Source organism: Cuculus canorus, chromosome 2 (assembly GCF_017976375.1).
Source record: "Cuculus canorus isolate bCucCan1 chromosome 2, bCucCan1.pri, whole genome shotgun sequence".
Classification (NCBI taxonomy): Eukaryota; Metazoa; Chordata; class Aves; order Cuculiformes; family Cuculidae; genus Cuculus; species Cuculus canorus.
Genome location: NC_071402.1, coordinates 131601956 through 131620507, shown reverse-complemented (window position 1 = coordinate 131620507; position 18552 = coordinate 131601956). Strand labels below are relative to the sequence as shown.

The window sequence follows — 18552 nt, the reverse complement described above, 5'->3', positions numbered from 1 at the left end:
ATTACTGAAATTTTTAAAGTTGTTTATCAATGTGGAGTGGTTTTATATCTGCACTACCTGTCCTAAACTATAGGAGTCCCAAAACTTATACAGAAAACAGCAGCTTATTTTCCAGTGTCTCTTCTGACAACTGAAAACCCAGCCCAGTGGTTTATCCTCTACCTCCAAATCAAGCTATACCGAGGTTTCACACGTGTGTCTGAGTGCTTACAGTAAGGACTCTGTGTCTGGTAGGCAGCAAGTTTACAGAAACCATTTCTGTGTTGTAGAATGAATAACTTTATTCAAATCCAGAACCCAGTGCATGTAAGTGGTTAATAACATGAGCAGAGTGGAAAAGACCAAAACCTCACTTTAGTCTAAAAATGGTGCTTTCACAGTCCTGCTGCACTTTTTTTTTTTTTTTTGCTCTGAGGTAGGTAAAAAAACCTCCCAAATAGTTTTCATGAAAATATTGTTTTAAAAAACTCTGTTGTCAGCTTCCTCATTGTCATTTTCAGAAGCACAGTTTCTGGAAGGAAATTTTTTGGAACATTTGTTTAAGACTAAAGTGATGTAGCTCCTGAGGTACTTGTAGTAGAAGCTCTGGGAGTCATTGCTCAGGCAGCCTTTTACCCATTATGGAGGTTTGTAACTTATCACAATCTACACAGCCAATCTGAAGCTTTTACCTCTGCTTGCATAAGAGGGCTTGACAGTGACCTGGCCGCTCTTTTTTACATTTTCTTTCTTTGCAATTTTGAGAGACTTTATTACAACTGAAGATGTGGGTCTCCTGGAGGAGTACAGAATGCTGCCTCACAGAGCCAAACAGCCAGAGTAGTTTACAGGAACAAGTTGGGCTTAAATTTACACTTTAGATTGTAAAGCAATAGTTCAGTCTCACTTCCCCTGGTTTGGTGCTCTTTGCTAGACTGCTTCCTAAGTTGCAGATATTCCTTTCAGAAAATTACAGAGCTGCTGTGGAATGACTCCTCCCTCTACACCTAACCAGGCACTAAAACCATCAAGACTTCTGAATATAAGGAAGTTGTGAAAACTGTTACAGGAGCTGCATATACCTCTGTTTTCCCTTAGTCCTTATTTGATAACCTACTGATTTTTGTCCTATCAGTGTGGTTCAGCCTTACCTTATCCTCTGGATGATGCAGCAAGAGTGTGGTAAATCCTGTGCTTTGCCTTTCCACATCATCTGAAAACCCTTTGAAGCAGAGCAGCACCTGCTCCCTCAGATAAAGGCTCACACCTGAGAGTTCAGCAGCAACAGTTTTCCCCAAGTCTGTCTGGTCTGTGGTTAGCACTGATTAAACAGTATATTTAGGCTAGATTCTCACTGCATAAACTTTTTTTCCCCTGCTACCTCCTCAGCTGTAGCAAAAAGGTGCATTTGCAGAAATCAAAGTGAAATAAAGCTTGCTGCTTTGGTTTTTTTTATTCAGGCAGGTGGTGTTGCCTCTGGATTTAATCATGTAGTTACTAATGATCTGAGTGCTCGGAGGCTTCTGCATGTCAAGGGCCGGAGAGTTGTAAGAGCCACAGAAGTCCCACTGGCTTGGACCAGCTTCAACAGAGGCGATTGTTTTATTATTGACCTCGGAACTGTAAGTATTTCCTAGAACAAACACATTGAAAAGTAAAAAATGCAGCATCTCCTCTAAGGTCTGAATCATCCCCTAAAATGTGCAGCTCATTTTGTTGCTCACTTAAACTTAGACAGAGAATCTGCTTTAGAAAATTAGCTTTAGGTCACAACACTTTCAATGTTCAAAACTGCCTTAAATGTTTTATGAAGTATGCACAGACTGTCCTTGAAGAAACAGTCCTCTTTCCCACTTGAGGCATTGGTGGTTTTTTTGCTACTGTTAAGCTCTTCAATATAAGTGCTCTCAGACTTTGACACTCTCTACCAGCTGAATGAGATCAGTGCTAGTGTTGAGACCAGAACACAGACTGGATCTTTCTCTTTAGAGCATTTCTTTGTATTCATAGAACTTTGATTGTGACAATTCACCATAAAGTAATAGCTGCAAAATAGGTTGTGATAATAAACTTGTCATATGATACATTACAAAACTACTTGAGTATTTCAAGAAATCACTTGAGCAGCAATCCTGTACTTTAAGGCTTTCTGCTGAAAGCAGAAGACTTATCTGTCCTCTAGCTTCTGCACTAGTTTTGCTTGCTTTAGATGACTTATAGTACTGTCACAAGTAAAGGGCTGTGCTGTAAACCACAGATAAACTGTTCCTCATATTTTTGTCTTCAACTGCTCCAGAGTGGAGGGGGTTGGGATATAACATGGCCTTACTATTAAAATGAATTCTGAAAGTAGCAGGTGGAAAGTAGTCCATGGTAGTTAAATGCTAGTTATCAGTTTGAAATTATTCCTATGCCTAATATGCAGACACACATAAAATTAAGAGCATGTGATAAAAATAATGCTTATCTACAAGGTAGCAACTGCTGTTGGTTCTAACTTTAATGCTTCACAGGGAAGTGGTCAGTTACTTTAGCAAGATTTCAGAGAAGTTCCCTGACTTGCTTAAAAAGAGGAGCTATTCTGAACTTATTTTATAGGTTTAGCTGTTTCTTCTGAAAAGCAACCCTTGGTGTGATAATTGGAGATTTTTGTATCAGGTAGCTATACTGATTGTGTCTGTTAGAATTTTATCATGCTTGGCAGCCTTCAGGTAGGGGTGAAACAACTGGTGTTAGTTACTAAGATTGTCCTATTTCTCTTATAGTGCTGTTGTCTGATCATCTGAAACAGACAAGTGATTAGTATCCAAACACCTATCTCTCCATGTCACTTTTTATTTAGGATGCAGAGGAGACTCAAATTTTTTTCCCTTTCACTGTTAATTTAATCCATTTCACATGGGAGATGGAAAAGTTGGAACTAAATGTGGATAAAAGTGTTGCTTTTTCAGTCAGGCTGTCGCAGGGCTTGAGTTTTCTAGTTTGGAGATAACCTTTCATGGACACCCCGTGGAATTGACTGTACTCCATGAATTTGACTTGTCCTGACCGGTGTTGTGCTGTAGTTACCCAGTTCACCTAAAGTAATTACTTAAGTCACACTGCAGACATAGCAATGATGCTGATGAAACATACTATGGGTATATAGCTATGTATATAGCTTGGGGTTTGTTCCTTTTGATGAGATTTTTTTTTGAGGAGAGCACTGTCACTAAGCAACTTAAATGTAATATTGCTTTAGAGTCTCAATTTTTAAAACTGAATGTACATTATGAGCTTTTCTTTTTTAGCATGACATCACTCTAACTTCCTGTTTGACAAGACAGAGGTCAAGCAGCAATGCAATCATGTTGCCTTCGCAGGAAGAAAGATTAAATGTGAACAACATCTAGATCTCTTCTTTACACACTACAGGAAATGCCACTCAAATCACATGACTGATAACAGTTCTTGGTCTTGCTGTATCAGTGGTATATGAGGGATGGGTTTTCTTGGGTGTATTAAGAAGTTAAGGAAAAAAGTGTTTTAGCATCCAGGTATTTGTAGTCATTTCATCATAGGCTATTTTGTAAACCAGACCTTTCTTGTGGGAGATGAAAAGGCGATGGGTGACATACTTCAAGATGAAGATATGCAGGTCTGTTGAAGTGCTTATAGAAATAGAGAAATAGGTGTGGTAGAAAACATAGTCACAGTGGAAATCCTGAGCAAGCTATATAAAGAACTATATTTCAAGCTGAAGTAACTGTATTTCAGACTGAAAATTTCTGTGAGTAGCAGCCCATTATAAACAGATGAGTCTTTCCAGGAGCTCTTAATTGAATTTAGAGAACATCTTAAAATAATAAAAAAAGAGATTCTGGCTTAGGTAATTACTCAATAATTGAAATAAAATGAATCTTTAGTAGGGTTGCTCATGAGTTTTGGGATTTATTGCAGGGCACTACTAAGCCATTGTCCGAGAATAATGGGCAGTAATTGCGTAAAATAATGAGGTTATGGTCTGTTCTTTTTCTATCACATTATTGTAGCATGTAAAATAAAATGAATTTCCAAGGCTTACTTTCCCCAGTCTCTTAGCTAACCAGAAGGATGGTCTCCATGTCACTGCAAAACTGTTTGTCTGGTCCATTTCATGTTGCATTTTATCAAGCCACTTACTGAATATAATGAAAAATCATTTCAGTTTTCCCACTGAGCTCAATTACAGCAGCATCTTAAACCTGTGGTTGAAACAGATAAGGGAAAATTAAGAAAGGTAATAATTACCAGAAATAAAATTATTAAAGTCAAGCAAGTTTCCCTCCTGCTGATAGTGCCTTAAGTAAAAAAAGTGGTTTATGCGTTTCAAGTTGGGTTCATGCATTTACAACTCAGATTGACATGGTTGCCTCATACCTACATAGTTACTAAACCACATTTACAACATTTCAAATATCCTGCCTAGCATATATATTATCTTGCTTCCTTTGAACTGTCTAGGCTGAGACAGAAAATAGATGCAGATGGCAGAGGAAACAGTGTTTGATAGGAGAAGAAACATTAGACATGGGTAATGTGCAAAGACCTCTTATTCAAACAATTCCCTGTAAGACCATGACATGAGTGCTACGACCACCAAACTGATGTTCCAGTGCAGTGAGTGATCTAGAAGGATGCCTAAGATGCTAGACCCCCATTTTTGACTTTTTTTTTTTTTTTTTTTAAACGAGTAATTTCACTGTTACTTCCTTGGTGAACCTGAGAATCTCCCTGTAAGGGAGGCTTTGGGCCAGGCCGGGCCAGTCCAGACAAGTGCAAGGCAGTTGCTGAGAACTTTGCACAGGACTAAAGTGCACCTTACCTAGTCAGGTGCTGCTTAGCGCATCCTGTCCTGGCATGTCCTGTCCTTAAGCCTTCCAGAAACCATGGTGTTCTGCCACAGTTCCCATTCTGCCCTTTTGGATGGGGAATGCTGAACTCTTCCTGGTGTCCCACTTGAGATGCACGAGGATAGGTATAGTAGTTCTTCATGGCCATAAACTGCCTGGACTTTCTCTGTCCTGTCCCTTTTACTTTCAGATGCAGCTCTCCCTGCATCACCCCATCTTGCAGCCACCTCCCCTTAAGCCATATCCTCCTCCTTTCCTCCGTCACCAAGACAAATGCTCAAAACAGTAAGGAGCACAAGAAGGCATGGAAAATGACTGTGGAAGGGCAGGAAAAAAGATTAATCATTGTGCCATTCAGTGAATAACATGCACTGTTTCCCAGGCTATTTTAGTATTTTCCAGATTCATGTGTTAATATAGCTTATACATGTATATTTCTGAAAAGATGTGCTGAAGGCTTTAATCTCTTTTGTTAATTTTCATAGTGATTGGTTTAAGTGGGAGCAAAACTTACTTGCATTGTGAAGTTCATCCTATGTACATTGGTGTACACTGCTGATGCAAAAAATGAGCATGTTGAGGAGTGTTGATAATTTGAGTAGTTATCAAAACGTGGAGCAGAAGTAGTGGGAATAGCAATACAGTAAAACAACATGAAGTAATCAACGGGTTTTCTTTAAAGCTTCTCAACTTAGTTTGGGAAGCTGTGCGGTATGAAGGCTACCTAAAGTTCTGTCATCGGTGACCATGAAAGATATTCTCTAGGCATTATTTCAGATAGAACTTTGTAAAATGCAAAACCTTGTTCCCTCTGACCTCCCTTTTGATGGGAGGTAGCAGCAACACTATGAGCCGAGAGGCTGCAGAGGGCTGTGTTCCACTCTGCCTCCTGGAAGAAATTAAGAGATGGTTGTTAAAATAAGGGAGGAGGAGGAAATTCATGATAAGTACCAAGAAGTTCTGAGCTTGGGCCTGATGGAAGCTGGAAAGCTTTGTCAGTATAATCAAAGTTTTGCTAATGAAACATTAGCCTTCTTCCCGAAGGAAGAATGCAGATAGTGTGGTGATAACGCTGTATCAAGTTAAGCAAAGACTGAAGGTAAACTGCACTCAGTTGTCCATCATTTCCATTCATATAGTGGTGCTTATAAACTGATTTATGAACAGCCAAGAGGCTGCTAGTTTGAAATTTAACAGCCTGCAGTGTGCTTAAAACAACTTCTTGTGCTATGCAGCAGTCAATGCATGTACTTCTTAAGGGCTCCATAAATCACAAGTAAAAATTGTGATGTTAGAACTCAAAAGTATGAGACTAAATAAAGCTGTTGTTTTCAAGTATCTGTTAGTATGCTCCTACTTGAACTGGCATAATAGTTATGTTAAAGGGAAAAGGATTGCTGTCTTGCACAAAGATGCTAGGAAAAACACGCACCAAGCTACTGGCTTTATTTTTTTGTGGCAGCTGCTTTTCATAAAAATCATTAACTTGCTATAGGTCAAATTATGTTTGCAAAAAAGGAAATTAACTTCTGCTTTTTAACAGTAAAAGACCAAGAGAACAGATACTTGCTTGATGATTATGACTATGTAGTGTGATTCAGAATCACGCTGCAACCTTGAGCACAATTGTAGTTTTGCTTGCTTCTGTAACCTCCCTGCTTTCTTGCCTGCTCCGTCTCTTCTAGGTGGTTTTGCTTTTCTTCCTTTAGAGAGACCAGTTCACAGTCCGCATATTAATTGCTTTAATAAAATCACTGGGTATAAACAGGACTGGAAGAGCATGTTGGAGTTCATCGCTGTAAGTTTCTAGTTACTGTCTGTGGCACTAACAACCAACTTACGTCAGTTTGCCATGTTTTTCATTCACCTACAGCTAACCTCTTCCTCAGTTTCCCCTAGCTGAGAGTTAAACTATCACTTGTGCTGTAGCAGGGACTTGCTAAACAAGTAGCAGAACTTGAAAAACTAAGCTGCTTTAGTTCTGTATTAACTTTATGGACTTACTAGCAGCTTAACAATGTGATTATATCTATGCACAGTCTATGAACCCTTTTTTTTTTTTTTACAGTCCCAGCAGTGTAAACCTCACCATTCTGGAAATTATTATAGCCCCAAAGTCATCAGATGGAGAAAAATAAATATTAAAACTTCCCCCCCTCCCCCTCAGCTTCAGTTAGAGTATTCATATTCTGTGGACTGGAAAACTCCCTTTTGCCTCTACTTGTATACAGAAAAGTAGCTGAAATGGAGACCATCATTAAAGCTTCAGGTGGACAGAACATACACACATGCACAAGGATTCAGTTAGGTTACTTTTTTTTCTGATGCTGTAGAAAATCCGTAGGTTTTGCTGCTTGAGCTGCTGTTATTAGAATTAATAACCTGGTACTCAGCCTTTAATGCACTGTGGTATAGCAACAGTTGTTCCCAGAATACACTAGCAAAACAGGTGTGAGAAGAAAAATAAGTGTAGTAAATGTATGACTGGTACATCCAGTCTATTTTTTATTTTGATAATTTGTTCCAGTTGAATCAAATGAGAGATTACAAGACACTGTTGTAATTACACCAGGGCAGAGATCGTGGTGGCTTCAGCAGCATTTCTGGCTGAATGAATTCAGAGTTTGTTTTGGATAATCAAAACTCCACAACTTTCAGTGGTTCACTGTATTACAGTTTCAACGAATGTAAAAGGCAGATTTTATGTTCAGGACATGTTTGTAACTAGAACATAATGGTGAGTTCCTCACAGACTTGAGCTTCTTGGTTTTGCTTTCATAGTTTTGTCCAAGATCCATAGAAAAGACACCAGGACACAGTACATTTTCATTTGCTTCCAAACTAAGCAGGCTGCCAGTTGAATACAGGAGTGGCTCTGTGTTAGAAAGGAAAACTTGTTTTTATGTGACTTCTGAAATAAGCAAATTTTTTTGGGTTTTTTCCTTCTCTTGCTCTGTGCCATTTGGGGCTGGAGCAGGAAGGCAGGAGGTGTGCTTTCACAATCACCCTCTATACAGAGAGAAGTGCCAACGTACTCCGAGTTACACAAGCCATACATAATAGTCCTGCCACACACTTCTGAATAGAAGCTAAGTGTTGGTCCATTTTTAATGTGCTGTAGAAATCTCATGTGACCTGCTTAAGGTCACTTTGCAGACCAGAAGCTATCAGCAGTAAAAAGAGTGAGTTCTGCTGCTCTGTAACTAGAAGACTAAACTGCATCCCCCAAAATGTGCAGATGAGGAGAGACCTTGCTATGCCTGCTACACGCATGGCACAGACCTGGTTTGCCTTCCTGACCTCCCTCAGGAACTCTAGGGTGGTTATTGAGATTATTCATGATAACATTTTCTCACCCTCAGCTGCTAGTTGTCCCACTGTGATCCAACAAGTATATTGATATCAACAACTAATTAATATCAGATAGCAGAATTGCTCTTTTCCATGGCATCTCTTTCAAACTCTGTTAAAGAGAGGAAAAAAATTAAATACTGCTGGTACAAACTTCTGGGGGGAAAAGAAAAAAAAGATGGACTTGGCACAGGAATGACTGGTGAATGAAGTTTCTTCTTTTTTTATGAAGGGACTGAACACTTGAAATCTATTTTCGTTTTAATGGAAATACTTTTGGTCAGCCTGCCAATTCAAAATAAGGTTAGCAAAACAAGCCTAAAAATAGTGAAGGTGTAGTGCAGCCAAGAAATTCTGAAAGCACAAAGTGAGTTAAAGCTAAATACCACATTATGACCCTAATTGAGAGGTTTACTTATACATATATCTAAATATAAATATATAAATAATAAAATACAAGCTAAAAGCTCAGTGGTCTGTGGACATGGTTAAATAACTAGCTGACTGTATTTCAGGTAAATCCGATTCTAAATATTGGCTTTGTCAAGATGTGACTTTAACTTTTAAAAATATCTTTTTCTGGTTTTGCATACTTTTACTTCAGATTATTTTACTTCAGAAGAGAAAATTAACTAAATCTAAGCTCCTGAGGGGTTGTAGCACTGCATGTAAGATTTGTTTAGTGCTTATAGTAAATACAGTGAAATATTATATACCTTGGGACACTTTGACTTGTGACTGCTCACTTTCTTCTATTAAATTACACCGTATAAGAAGTTTAGCTTTTGGAGTGTTAATAAAGAATTCTCTATTTATTCCCTAGTGCTGAAATGAAGCAGTCTTTTTTTTCTCTTAATTTTTAAAATCACTAATCTTTAAATAACCAGGGAAGATGGAGCTTGTAGGAATGGTGTGGCTCATTCAAGTAAAGTCCAGATCAAGGATGTTTTCAGATACTGCTGTTGATTGAAGTATTTTTATGCAGCAGGAGGAAACCTTGCCACACGAGGTTTCTCAAGGTTCCAGCTAACATAATTTCTTTTTTTTTTTCGTTTGGAATGAAAGTATCGAGGCCATGTTATTTTGTGGGAAAGTTTCTGTCATTTAGGAATGTGGACTCTGTAAGGATAACAATGAATTCTGCAAGTCAAAAATCTGAAGTCCATTACTGTAGATTTTTAAAAGTCTTTCTCCTTCCTCAGGCTGATTTGAAGCAAAGACCTGGTGGGCAGTAGGAAAGTTCAGTTTGGTCACTGGCTGGCTGAAAGCAGAATGGGGAAAATACACTTTGAATGTGGGATAGCCAAGGCACGCTTGCAGTGGGACTTTAAGGACATGCTAGGAAAAGAAAATATGGATTTTCCTCCAAGAAGTAGAGGTCTTTGTAATTTGCAGTGACAATTTAAGTCTCACAATATCCCTTGTGGTCAGTACAGTAAATACTATTCATTTTGTAGATGAGAATACTTGTTTGAGGTTGGATGGCCAATTACCAAAAGACCAAGAGGAGGCTGAGACTTTCAACTGAAACTGAACTTTTAACCTTTCTGAATGAGTAATCTCCGTGAATTGCAGAATGCATACTGAGATAAGGCAATACCTCCCTGTTGTCTTCAAGTACTTGTCTATATATGTAGTCTTCTCTTCCTTATAGCTTCTATATACTGTGGGAAATAAAGGATTTCTGTTTATTGCTGCTCTCTAGTGACTCCTGTTTTCTCATATAATTTGAAATAAGTTCAATTAGTAGTAGGTAGGCCAAGATGAGAATGAATAACTTTGAGTGTGGAGTTCTCAGAAACTAAAGGAGTCTGTGTTTTGTGAAGTCTCCCAAAATTTGGAAGAAGATAGCTGAAGCCGTGCATGGGCTATAATAGCTATATTAAAAACCTGATCAAATTGTAATGTTTCACTTTCTACATGCTCAAGGCACTCTTATGTTAATTATTTAGAAAATTTTATTTCCCTGAGTATGCAGAGATTTTTGGGTTTTGTTGTTTTTGTTTCAAACCTGCAGTCGAGTTGCTAAAGGCAAGCTGAAAACCTCACAGCTTTCATTGCATAACATCTGCAGGTTGAAAGGGATCCACTTCTGGGAATCTGTGTAATCCTGACGTAAGCTTAAAATTTTGCCCTTGAAGGATGCTTCCAAAGGGAAAGGAAGGAAACTTGGCAGTGAGATCAGAGTTCGGGGTTCTTTTTGTCCAAGCTGGTGAAAAGTAAATACCAGAAGTTACTCACACTATTTTTGCATGCAGATGGCATCAACGTTAGCTGCCTTCTAAAAGTTTGCATCTGCTAGTACTGAAAAGCTGAACTTCATCTCTCACTTCTCTCAAGGCACCATTTCAAGTAATGTTAAATAACAATAGTGGTCAGCAGAAATAGCTTTAGAAGTTTTTTTTAATGAAATAAGTTTTCATCCAAAATCTAAGTTTTTTTACAGTTGTAAATACATTGTAAAACTAAGGCCCCAGTAATTTACTCGTTGAGATCTCTGATTAAATATTTGCTTGCATTGTGGATGAACACAATCCTGGTCAACCTTTTTCAAAGTTGGGAACAACTGTGTACCTTTATTGTTGTATTATGGGCTATTATATAGAATCACGTGAAGAAGAATCAAATTACCTTCTTCCAGAAGAAGGAGGTGGGGGGAAGAAGCAACCAGCCAAGCTGATTAATTTCTTTTGACTAGCTCCTTCCAGTTTAGCCTCTAGTGGCTCGGCAGCTTATATTCTGCCTGTTAGTGATTTTTCATCAAAACTGAAATCTAAATTCTTTATAATGTCTTGCATTCACTGTGAATAACGAGATTTGCCCAAGCTGGAGGTCAGTGGTCTGTGGTGTGACTGGCTTAGGTGACCTTTCTTAGGCTGGCTGTGGTGACCCTCCTTCCTGAGAGGAGCCTTGGGAATATGCTTCAATCTGGTTGAATTGCTGTTTGCTGCTCACTGTGCAGGGCATACCCATTCACTAGCTGTTCAGCCAGATGAAAGGAAGGACTTGAAGGCTACTGCTACCAGAGCGCTTGCTCATCAACATGAAAAGCTGTTTCAGTGTCTGAGGAGCTCCTTGTAAAGGTGGCAACTGCAATGCCTGTGTGCCAGCAGCTTAATTGTAGCTGTATGAATGGAGGCATCTTTTACAGCTGTGTCTTTTGTCTTTAGTTTAGTCAGTACTTGATGTGGAAAGGGGGATCAGGTATATATCCATCTTCTGCTGGAGAGGAACTTGATTTAACTGACCAGAAAAACTGTGTATTCATGATCTGTAAATCCTTAGGAGTAATTTATAGGCACATTTGTGGTAACTAAGATGGGAAAGGTTTGCATTAATCTGAGGTTAAACTTTTACAAGCATTAGAACAGCTGTGCACTGAGGAAAAATATTTCTGTAAAGATTTTTTTTATTAAAACATATGTCATCCATTTGCACTTGAGCTGGTTTTGTGGTGACAGAGTGCATGACAAGTATTACAATACAGCAAAAAGTCACCAAAATAAAAACTGGATTAAAAGATTGAACTTGAAATTTGAGTAGCAGACACAGTCAAGGTTTTCTTTGAGGTTTTGTAATTACTTTATTTCTTGCCACAGATGAGAACCAGCACTGCTGAAGTGTCATAGAAGAGGAACTTCCAGATATAAAATAAAAACAATTTGCAGTAGCAAATTTAGGAGTCTCAGGTTCTTTAGATAGGCGAGGATATATCTGTATTTGGGATAAACTCAGTCAACCCAAAACACTGAGTGTTTTGAAATTGAGCAATCTCCTAACATGCAGGTGCTAAATTACATTATGTTAATATCTTGCCTATTACAAATCCAGGTGATTTAGCTGGTATCTTCTATGAGGTATTTCTGAAAGATGTAGCTTCACTGATGTTCTGGTGGTTTCAATGGAATAAGGTAATTATTAGGAAAATATTAATTTTGTAGTTTTGCTCAGTGTTGAGTTATATTGCTAATAACTGTGTGCTTTTAATTATTCTAGGAAATCTATCAGTGGTGTGGCTCATCATGCAATAAATACGAGCGGCTGAAGGCTACTCAAGTTGCTATTGGTATTCGGGACAATGAACGAAATGGAAGGGCTAAATTAATTACCGTGGAAGAAGGGAGTGAACCAGACCGGCTCATAGAGGTATTGTAATATATCTACCATTACTGATACAGCTGTGCATGAAATGTTTTTACACCTCAGGAACTAAATAGGAATGGGCTCAAACCTTATGTTCTTCAAGGACTCCTGGAAGTGGTAGGCCAATTTACACTACTGTGTCTGCTCTTTGGAATTATTAGGGTGACTGAATTAACAGCACAGCTCATCCGTGAACACTATCTGCTCCAAATGAGGAAAAGGGAGCATTGAGGTGGGACAGCGCCAAACAAGATGAAGGACATAGAATTACTGTCTAGAATTTCATAACTGAGTTGATCAAAGTAGATTGCAAAAAAATAAAAATCCCCTAATGTATACAGCTTTTGAAGCTTGAAAAAATAAATGAGCACTGGTGTATTGTTGCAGGCCACATACTAATACAGGCATTGTCACTTGGCATTTGTGTGCTAAATGAAGCTTTTGTCATTCTTTCTCTAAAAAGAAAGGAGAGGGAAGCAGGGTCATAAAGCAGTCCCATAATATTAACTTAAGGAACTAAAGCTAATGGTGCATGCATGTATGCCATTATTTTTTATGGTGTTTACATTTGGTTTTGTCACATGAACTATAACTAATTATTGCCCAAACAGCAAAACATGCCAGGTGCAGAGCTGCCAGCCCTTGGCCATGCTAGCTGTGGTGATGCCTTTGGATGATTTGTCCATCTGCTTGCAAAGACTTTTTTGCCTGTGGGTGTGAGTACAGATGGTGACTGTGCTCAGAAGTAGGGGAGATATGACACCCAGCAAACCAAAGATTTTTGAAGGAAAAACCCAAACAATTCTCTATCTAGTTTTTTAATTCCTTGTACAGATAATGTGTGGCACATATTTTACACCTAAAACTTTTTTGAAAATAGCACAAGTTGACAATTGGAGCTGAACCTTTTGCTCCTTATTTGAATCACAGTATTCTTTTGCAGCTTGCTGTGGGCTGTGGCTGGGTGGCATCGTGGGAACTTGCTGGCACATTCCTCTGTCAGAAGCCTCCTACTGCCAAGCCCATCCTGAGATTACCACTTGAGATTCTGTCTGGGGCTTCTGATAAGCTCACGTGAATTGAGAACATTGATCGGAACAGCTGCACTTTGCACCTCTTTTCTGATTAAGTTATAGATGCAGATGTGGTGCCACTGCAGTAAGGATGTGGGCACAATGCCGGCATGGCTGTCAGGAGGGTGGCTGCTGTCTCCCCACAGCAGGCCTGTCCCCTGCGCCTCTTTGCCAGCCTTTATCAGCTGTGTGCAACTATCCTTATGTAAAAACCTTGACACGTGACTAAGAGCAGGAAAAAAGCCAAGGGTACGTTTTAATCCAGTAGTACACTATTGTTGTATCAAAGAATAAATCTTTTCTTCACTTGCTCAGCAGTGTATGAAGAAATTTCTACTTTTTCTTTTGGATTGTAAATGCGTAGAGGGAAGAAAAATGGGTAGTTCAGTACAATTAGATTCATGGCTTTTGTCACTACTACTGTAACGAACCTGATTCTAGCTAGATAGCTTCTAGCCTGCATCATGCTGTGTAGCCTTGCTTTTGAAAGTGCTGCACACATAATGCTGTTTGCATGTTTGCAGCTGGGCTGTAGCTGTCCCAGTTTAAGCTCTGAAATGTGCTTCTATAAGCCAGGAGGGAGTTAACCTCACAAACATGTAAAAACTATTAATCCATATTCCTGCTCTAATTTGGTTCAGTTTCTGGAGATCTTCATTTTGATATCTCCTTGCTGCCTCAAAGTTGTCTCTAACTTGGTGTAGTACTTACCCCGTCTGAGTGCTCTGAAACTAGCATTGTGCTTGTTTCTTCCCTCTGCATTGGGAAAAAATGCCATCTCTGGCTTTCTTAGGAAAAGGTTGATTAGTGAAAAAAAATATGCACTTTTAACATCGTTATGTCATCTGGTGTGTCACTGAAAGTGGAATGAGATTCCCTAAAATCTCTTCTGATGTACGTCAGGAATTCATTCCCCTCCAGTGAACTAGAAATATATCTGCTTCAGAATCAGTGGCTTAACTAGATTGTGCAGCACTGCTAGAAAAGTGATCGCTCATACATACCCACCATGACTGCCAGTGTAGAGCTAAGTAGTTATCACTGCTCTGTAAAAATGGAGTCGTGACTCCCAACTAGTAAAGCAAGACTGCTGTGCCTACGCCTCACCACCGAGGCAAGACACGGGCTGATTCAGCAGACCCTGACAGACTTCTGTCCTGCTATGGGATTAGCAAAGGCAGCAGTAACCATGCTGGGCTGGTGTTCCCTGGTCAGCCTGCTTTCCTGTTGTGAACTGGGGGTAAAGTGAAATAGTTTGACAAGGGTGGTTGCCTGCTCCCAACTACCATTCTTAGCAAGAACTGGGAATGTGCTGGCACTGCTTGAGCAATTTACTCGTGGTAGAGAGCTGCCTAAAGCACACTGGAGGGCTCGATTAATTGCTATGTCAGGCCAGCAGGATACAGCTTGCTTGCCCTGAGAGAGTGCTACAAGCTGGGTGTGAATAGTTTTGACAGCAGCAAGCCCTTTTTTCATCTGCTGTAGTGACTGAGGTCCACTTGGGAACACACAATGACCATTTTGTCCTTGTACTTGGTAAATGCAGCATGTCTGGAAAGCTGAGACCTGCAGTGGGTGCACGGGTCATCTCCTAAAATACTGTAGAATCATTAGAACTCTTTGACTGTGAAGATGAGACAGATACTTTCTGGGCAAGCACATCAAAAATATTTAATCTGCCTGGTTTCACCTCTGTGTTTGCACTTTGTTGAGGTACTGACTGGCAGGTTTAAGTAAGCAGGGCTGTATAGGGGTCCTGCCTTGGAAATTTAAAAAATAAACTTGGACAAATTGCTGCTGTTGCTGCTCAGTGACTGGTCTCCATAGTCTCAGCTGCCCATAGTAAAATTCACCAAATGCCAACTCTCCTCTGATTTTCACAAGTAAACATCTGAATAGTTACTTGTTCCACTGAATCTTAAGCCTGAATGTCCAAATTGTGTTACAGGGCATTTTTCATCTGCATTGGACCATCTAAAAAAATAGATCTTAGCAACGCTTACAGTTTGGTTTCTCTCGAGCGACCACATTAGATTTAGAACTAACAAACCAAAAGTTTTGCATAACCTTTGTTTTCCTTTAACCAAAATGAAGAATAAGTATGTGGTTTCAAAGCTAACCTAGGACCAGAATCTTCTAGGGTCATTGCTAGCCCTGTCAGAAAGCCCCATGGGCTGGTGGTACTGACAGTGATGCTTGTCTTTCTGTCTGCTTGTACAGTGATAAGCAGAGATCTCACAGCACCATGTTTGTATACCTAAAGAGCTGGCTGAAGTCTCAGAGTACAGCTACAGTAACAGGTAGCCATGCTTACAATGGATAGTTTTCTCACTGTAGTTGGAATCTCTGCTCTAATTCTGAGGAGAGGATAAAACTGAGGAAGCTGAATTTTAAAAATAGTTATCCATTAACTCATTGCTGACCATTGTGGGAAGCGTTGAGTGGGATCAGTGAATGATGGAGGTACCCTGTTTCCTTTCTCCAGCGAAGTTATTGTCTACTATTTAGGTAGTGAATGTGTAAGCTCTGCTTCTGTTTTCAGAATAATGGCAAATTGAAGAAAGAAGGAGCTGAAATATCTGGTTTTGTGAACTTTTCTAGTCTATCAGAAAGCTGAAGCTGCTTGTAGTAATGCAGGAAACGCAGAAATTCACCCAAGGGAAAGATGCAAAGCATCTAATCCTCCATGCATGGTGCACCAGCACCTTGATCTGGTATCATACCTCTAGAGATTAAGTAGGAGAGGAAGAAAAAAGTCTTAGTATATTTAGTATACTATATTTGTGTAATTTGCAATATTAGACACCTTAAAAGATTTTCAGATTGATAGTACTATTCTGACTATGTAGACTCATCTCCCTGTCATACATTGTAAGTATCTCAGGCAGCTAGGTAATCTCAGTCTGCAGGGTGTAACAGAAAACACAAAAGTAGGATAGACTGAGTTTTAATTAAACTAAGCATTGAGCCTGCGTCTGTCTCTTCTACTTAATCTTGAAGTGTTCAGCTAACACTTTTCAGGATGGTTCTGTTTTCTTAGCAGTCAAAACTGTCTGATTCTTAGGACTGCTTTATTGTTCCCCTACAAGTTATTCCCTTGAATCTGCAGCCCATTGTAGCATATGATTGCTGCAGTTTTTACTGCTGAGTAAAAAAGCTTGGCTATTTTTTTTTTCATTTTTGTAAAGGGTTTTGATGTTTGTGTCTCAGATGGTGAAAACTGAGAAGCAAGACTGCTGAGGTCTAAAACCACAAGAAAATGTAGGGCAATCTTTGAAATCATTCTTTTGTCTTTAAACAAAAACTGCCACAACTTTTGTTTACTCAGCATTTGTAGTTGTCGTGTGCCTGATTTGTTAGAGTTCTAGTGGCCTTAGAACAGGTGAGTGCAAACTTACTTCTCATAAAATACTTGTGTAAATATTCAGCTAGTTTAAAAAATGAGCAAAAGAGAACCTTTTCTTCCTTTTTGATAATGCAGCCTTTCTCCTCCCTCCTTTTATTTCAAGGTCCTAAGAAATGCTTAATTCTGGGAATTCCTTAATGCCATTGTGTTCAGTGATGTTTGTTGTTGCCTGTGGTGTGAGTAAATATTATGCATAGAGGTACGGAAATAGTTTGGACTTCTTACAACCAGTCACACCTTTCCATCTCCGTAATTGGAAAGGGACTGGTAGCACTATGCAATGCAAACTTGATTGTGCAGATAAAATCTCAAGAGCTCAGAATATAACGACTGCCTATTGCAAATACTAGTTACAAAGACTGTTTCTGTAGAGACCCAAATAATGCAAACATCACTGCAATGTCAAGCTCCAGTAGCCTTAAAGTAGCTGGTTATGTGTCCGGGCACATGGACAGAAGAGCAGGACCACCCCCTCACTCCTTGTTAAATTCAAGCCCCTAAAAATTATTTGCTACAAAACAAAGATTATTTCCAAGGGCAGTATGGAACACAGTGAAGTAGCTGGGAAAAAAACTAAGGCTTGCTGTGTCTTGTAACTAGCATAAATGGGTTTGACAGTGCAAGGGCATGCTTGTCTGGAAGAGCTAGGCAGGTTTCTGCAGACTCTGGTCCTGTCACATGGGTCGTTGCATAAGGCTGGAAGAGCAGCGCAAGCCCCACTGATTTGGTACCTGCTCCTTTCACAGAGTCAGCAAGAGTATGTTTTGCCATCATGACTCTGTGAAAGCAAAAATTGCTATTGCTGCTGTCATAACATTTTCATTTCTTCTTGTTCCCTTGATTTTGGTTATGTTACAAGGTCAAGTCATACTAAGGAGACGTTTGTTTGTTTTGCATACAGAGGAATGGAGGTATAGTGGGGTGAGGGTGGTGGAGGAGGGAGAGGTAACTTCTCTTGCAGAATACAAACTGGGCATTTGTTAGGGATTAAATCATTGTTTCTTGTGTATCTTATACACAATTTTACTCAAATGCTATGAGATCAAAAGCAGTAAATTGTCTGTAACTATTATGGTCTAGCCTGACCTCTTCACTAGTAAGAAGATGCTCAATATGAAAATATCTTAATGAAGTCATATTAGGCCAAATTATTTGTGGCTTTGGGAATATGTAAGCCAAAGTAGTATAATGAAATAAATACTAGAAATGAATTTCAATCCCAGGGCAGAGGTAGTATTGAAGAGTTATGTACAAAGAAAAATGAATGCATGGATAGAGGTGCGAGGACAATGGACATTGTAAAAGTCCCCATTGCAAGGACTCCGGTACAGTCAGACATGCACAGAGAAGTTAACTACATTTTCATGGTGATGTAAAGACTTAAGAAAGGTAATAGGCAGAAAATAGCAAAACTACTAGCTGTAGTTGTATTAGCTACAGATGAACAGAGAACTTTCTCAGGCTGCTTTGAAATTATGGGTCAAATTTACCTCTCAGGAAGACGAAACCCTTTTTCACTGGAATGGTTTTGGATATGTGCAGGTATCAGCAGGAACATAATTTGTGTCTTCACATTTTGAACAATGAGTAAGAGCTTATAGGACACATACTCAGAACAGTCAAGGTGGAAAAATACTACACGTGAGCATAATACCTTTCACAGCAACATCTGTCCAGTTTGAGGAGTGGAAGTTCATTAACTGTTGCACTGTTTGATTAAAATATATGA

General features: G+C 39.3%; 1 protein-coding gene across 1 annotated transcript in view; it reads left to right on the top strand.

Moving 5' to 3' along the window:
- The window catches only part of SCIN (scinderin), a 49583-nt gene that overhangs the window by 4611 nt on the left and 26420 nt on the right, over positions 1 to 18552 (top strand). Inside the window, exons 3-4 of the mRNA XM_054060201.1 lie at positions 1440 to 1601; positions 12198 to 12347. Of these exons, the coding sequence (XP_053916176.1) occupies positions 1440 to 1601; positions 12198 to 12347 (312 nt within the window). The remainder of the gene's footprint in view (positions 1 to 1439; positions 1602 to 12197; positions 12348 to 18552) is intronic.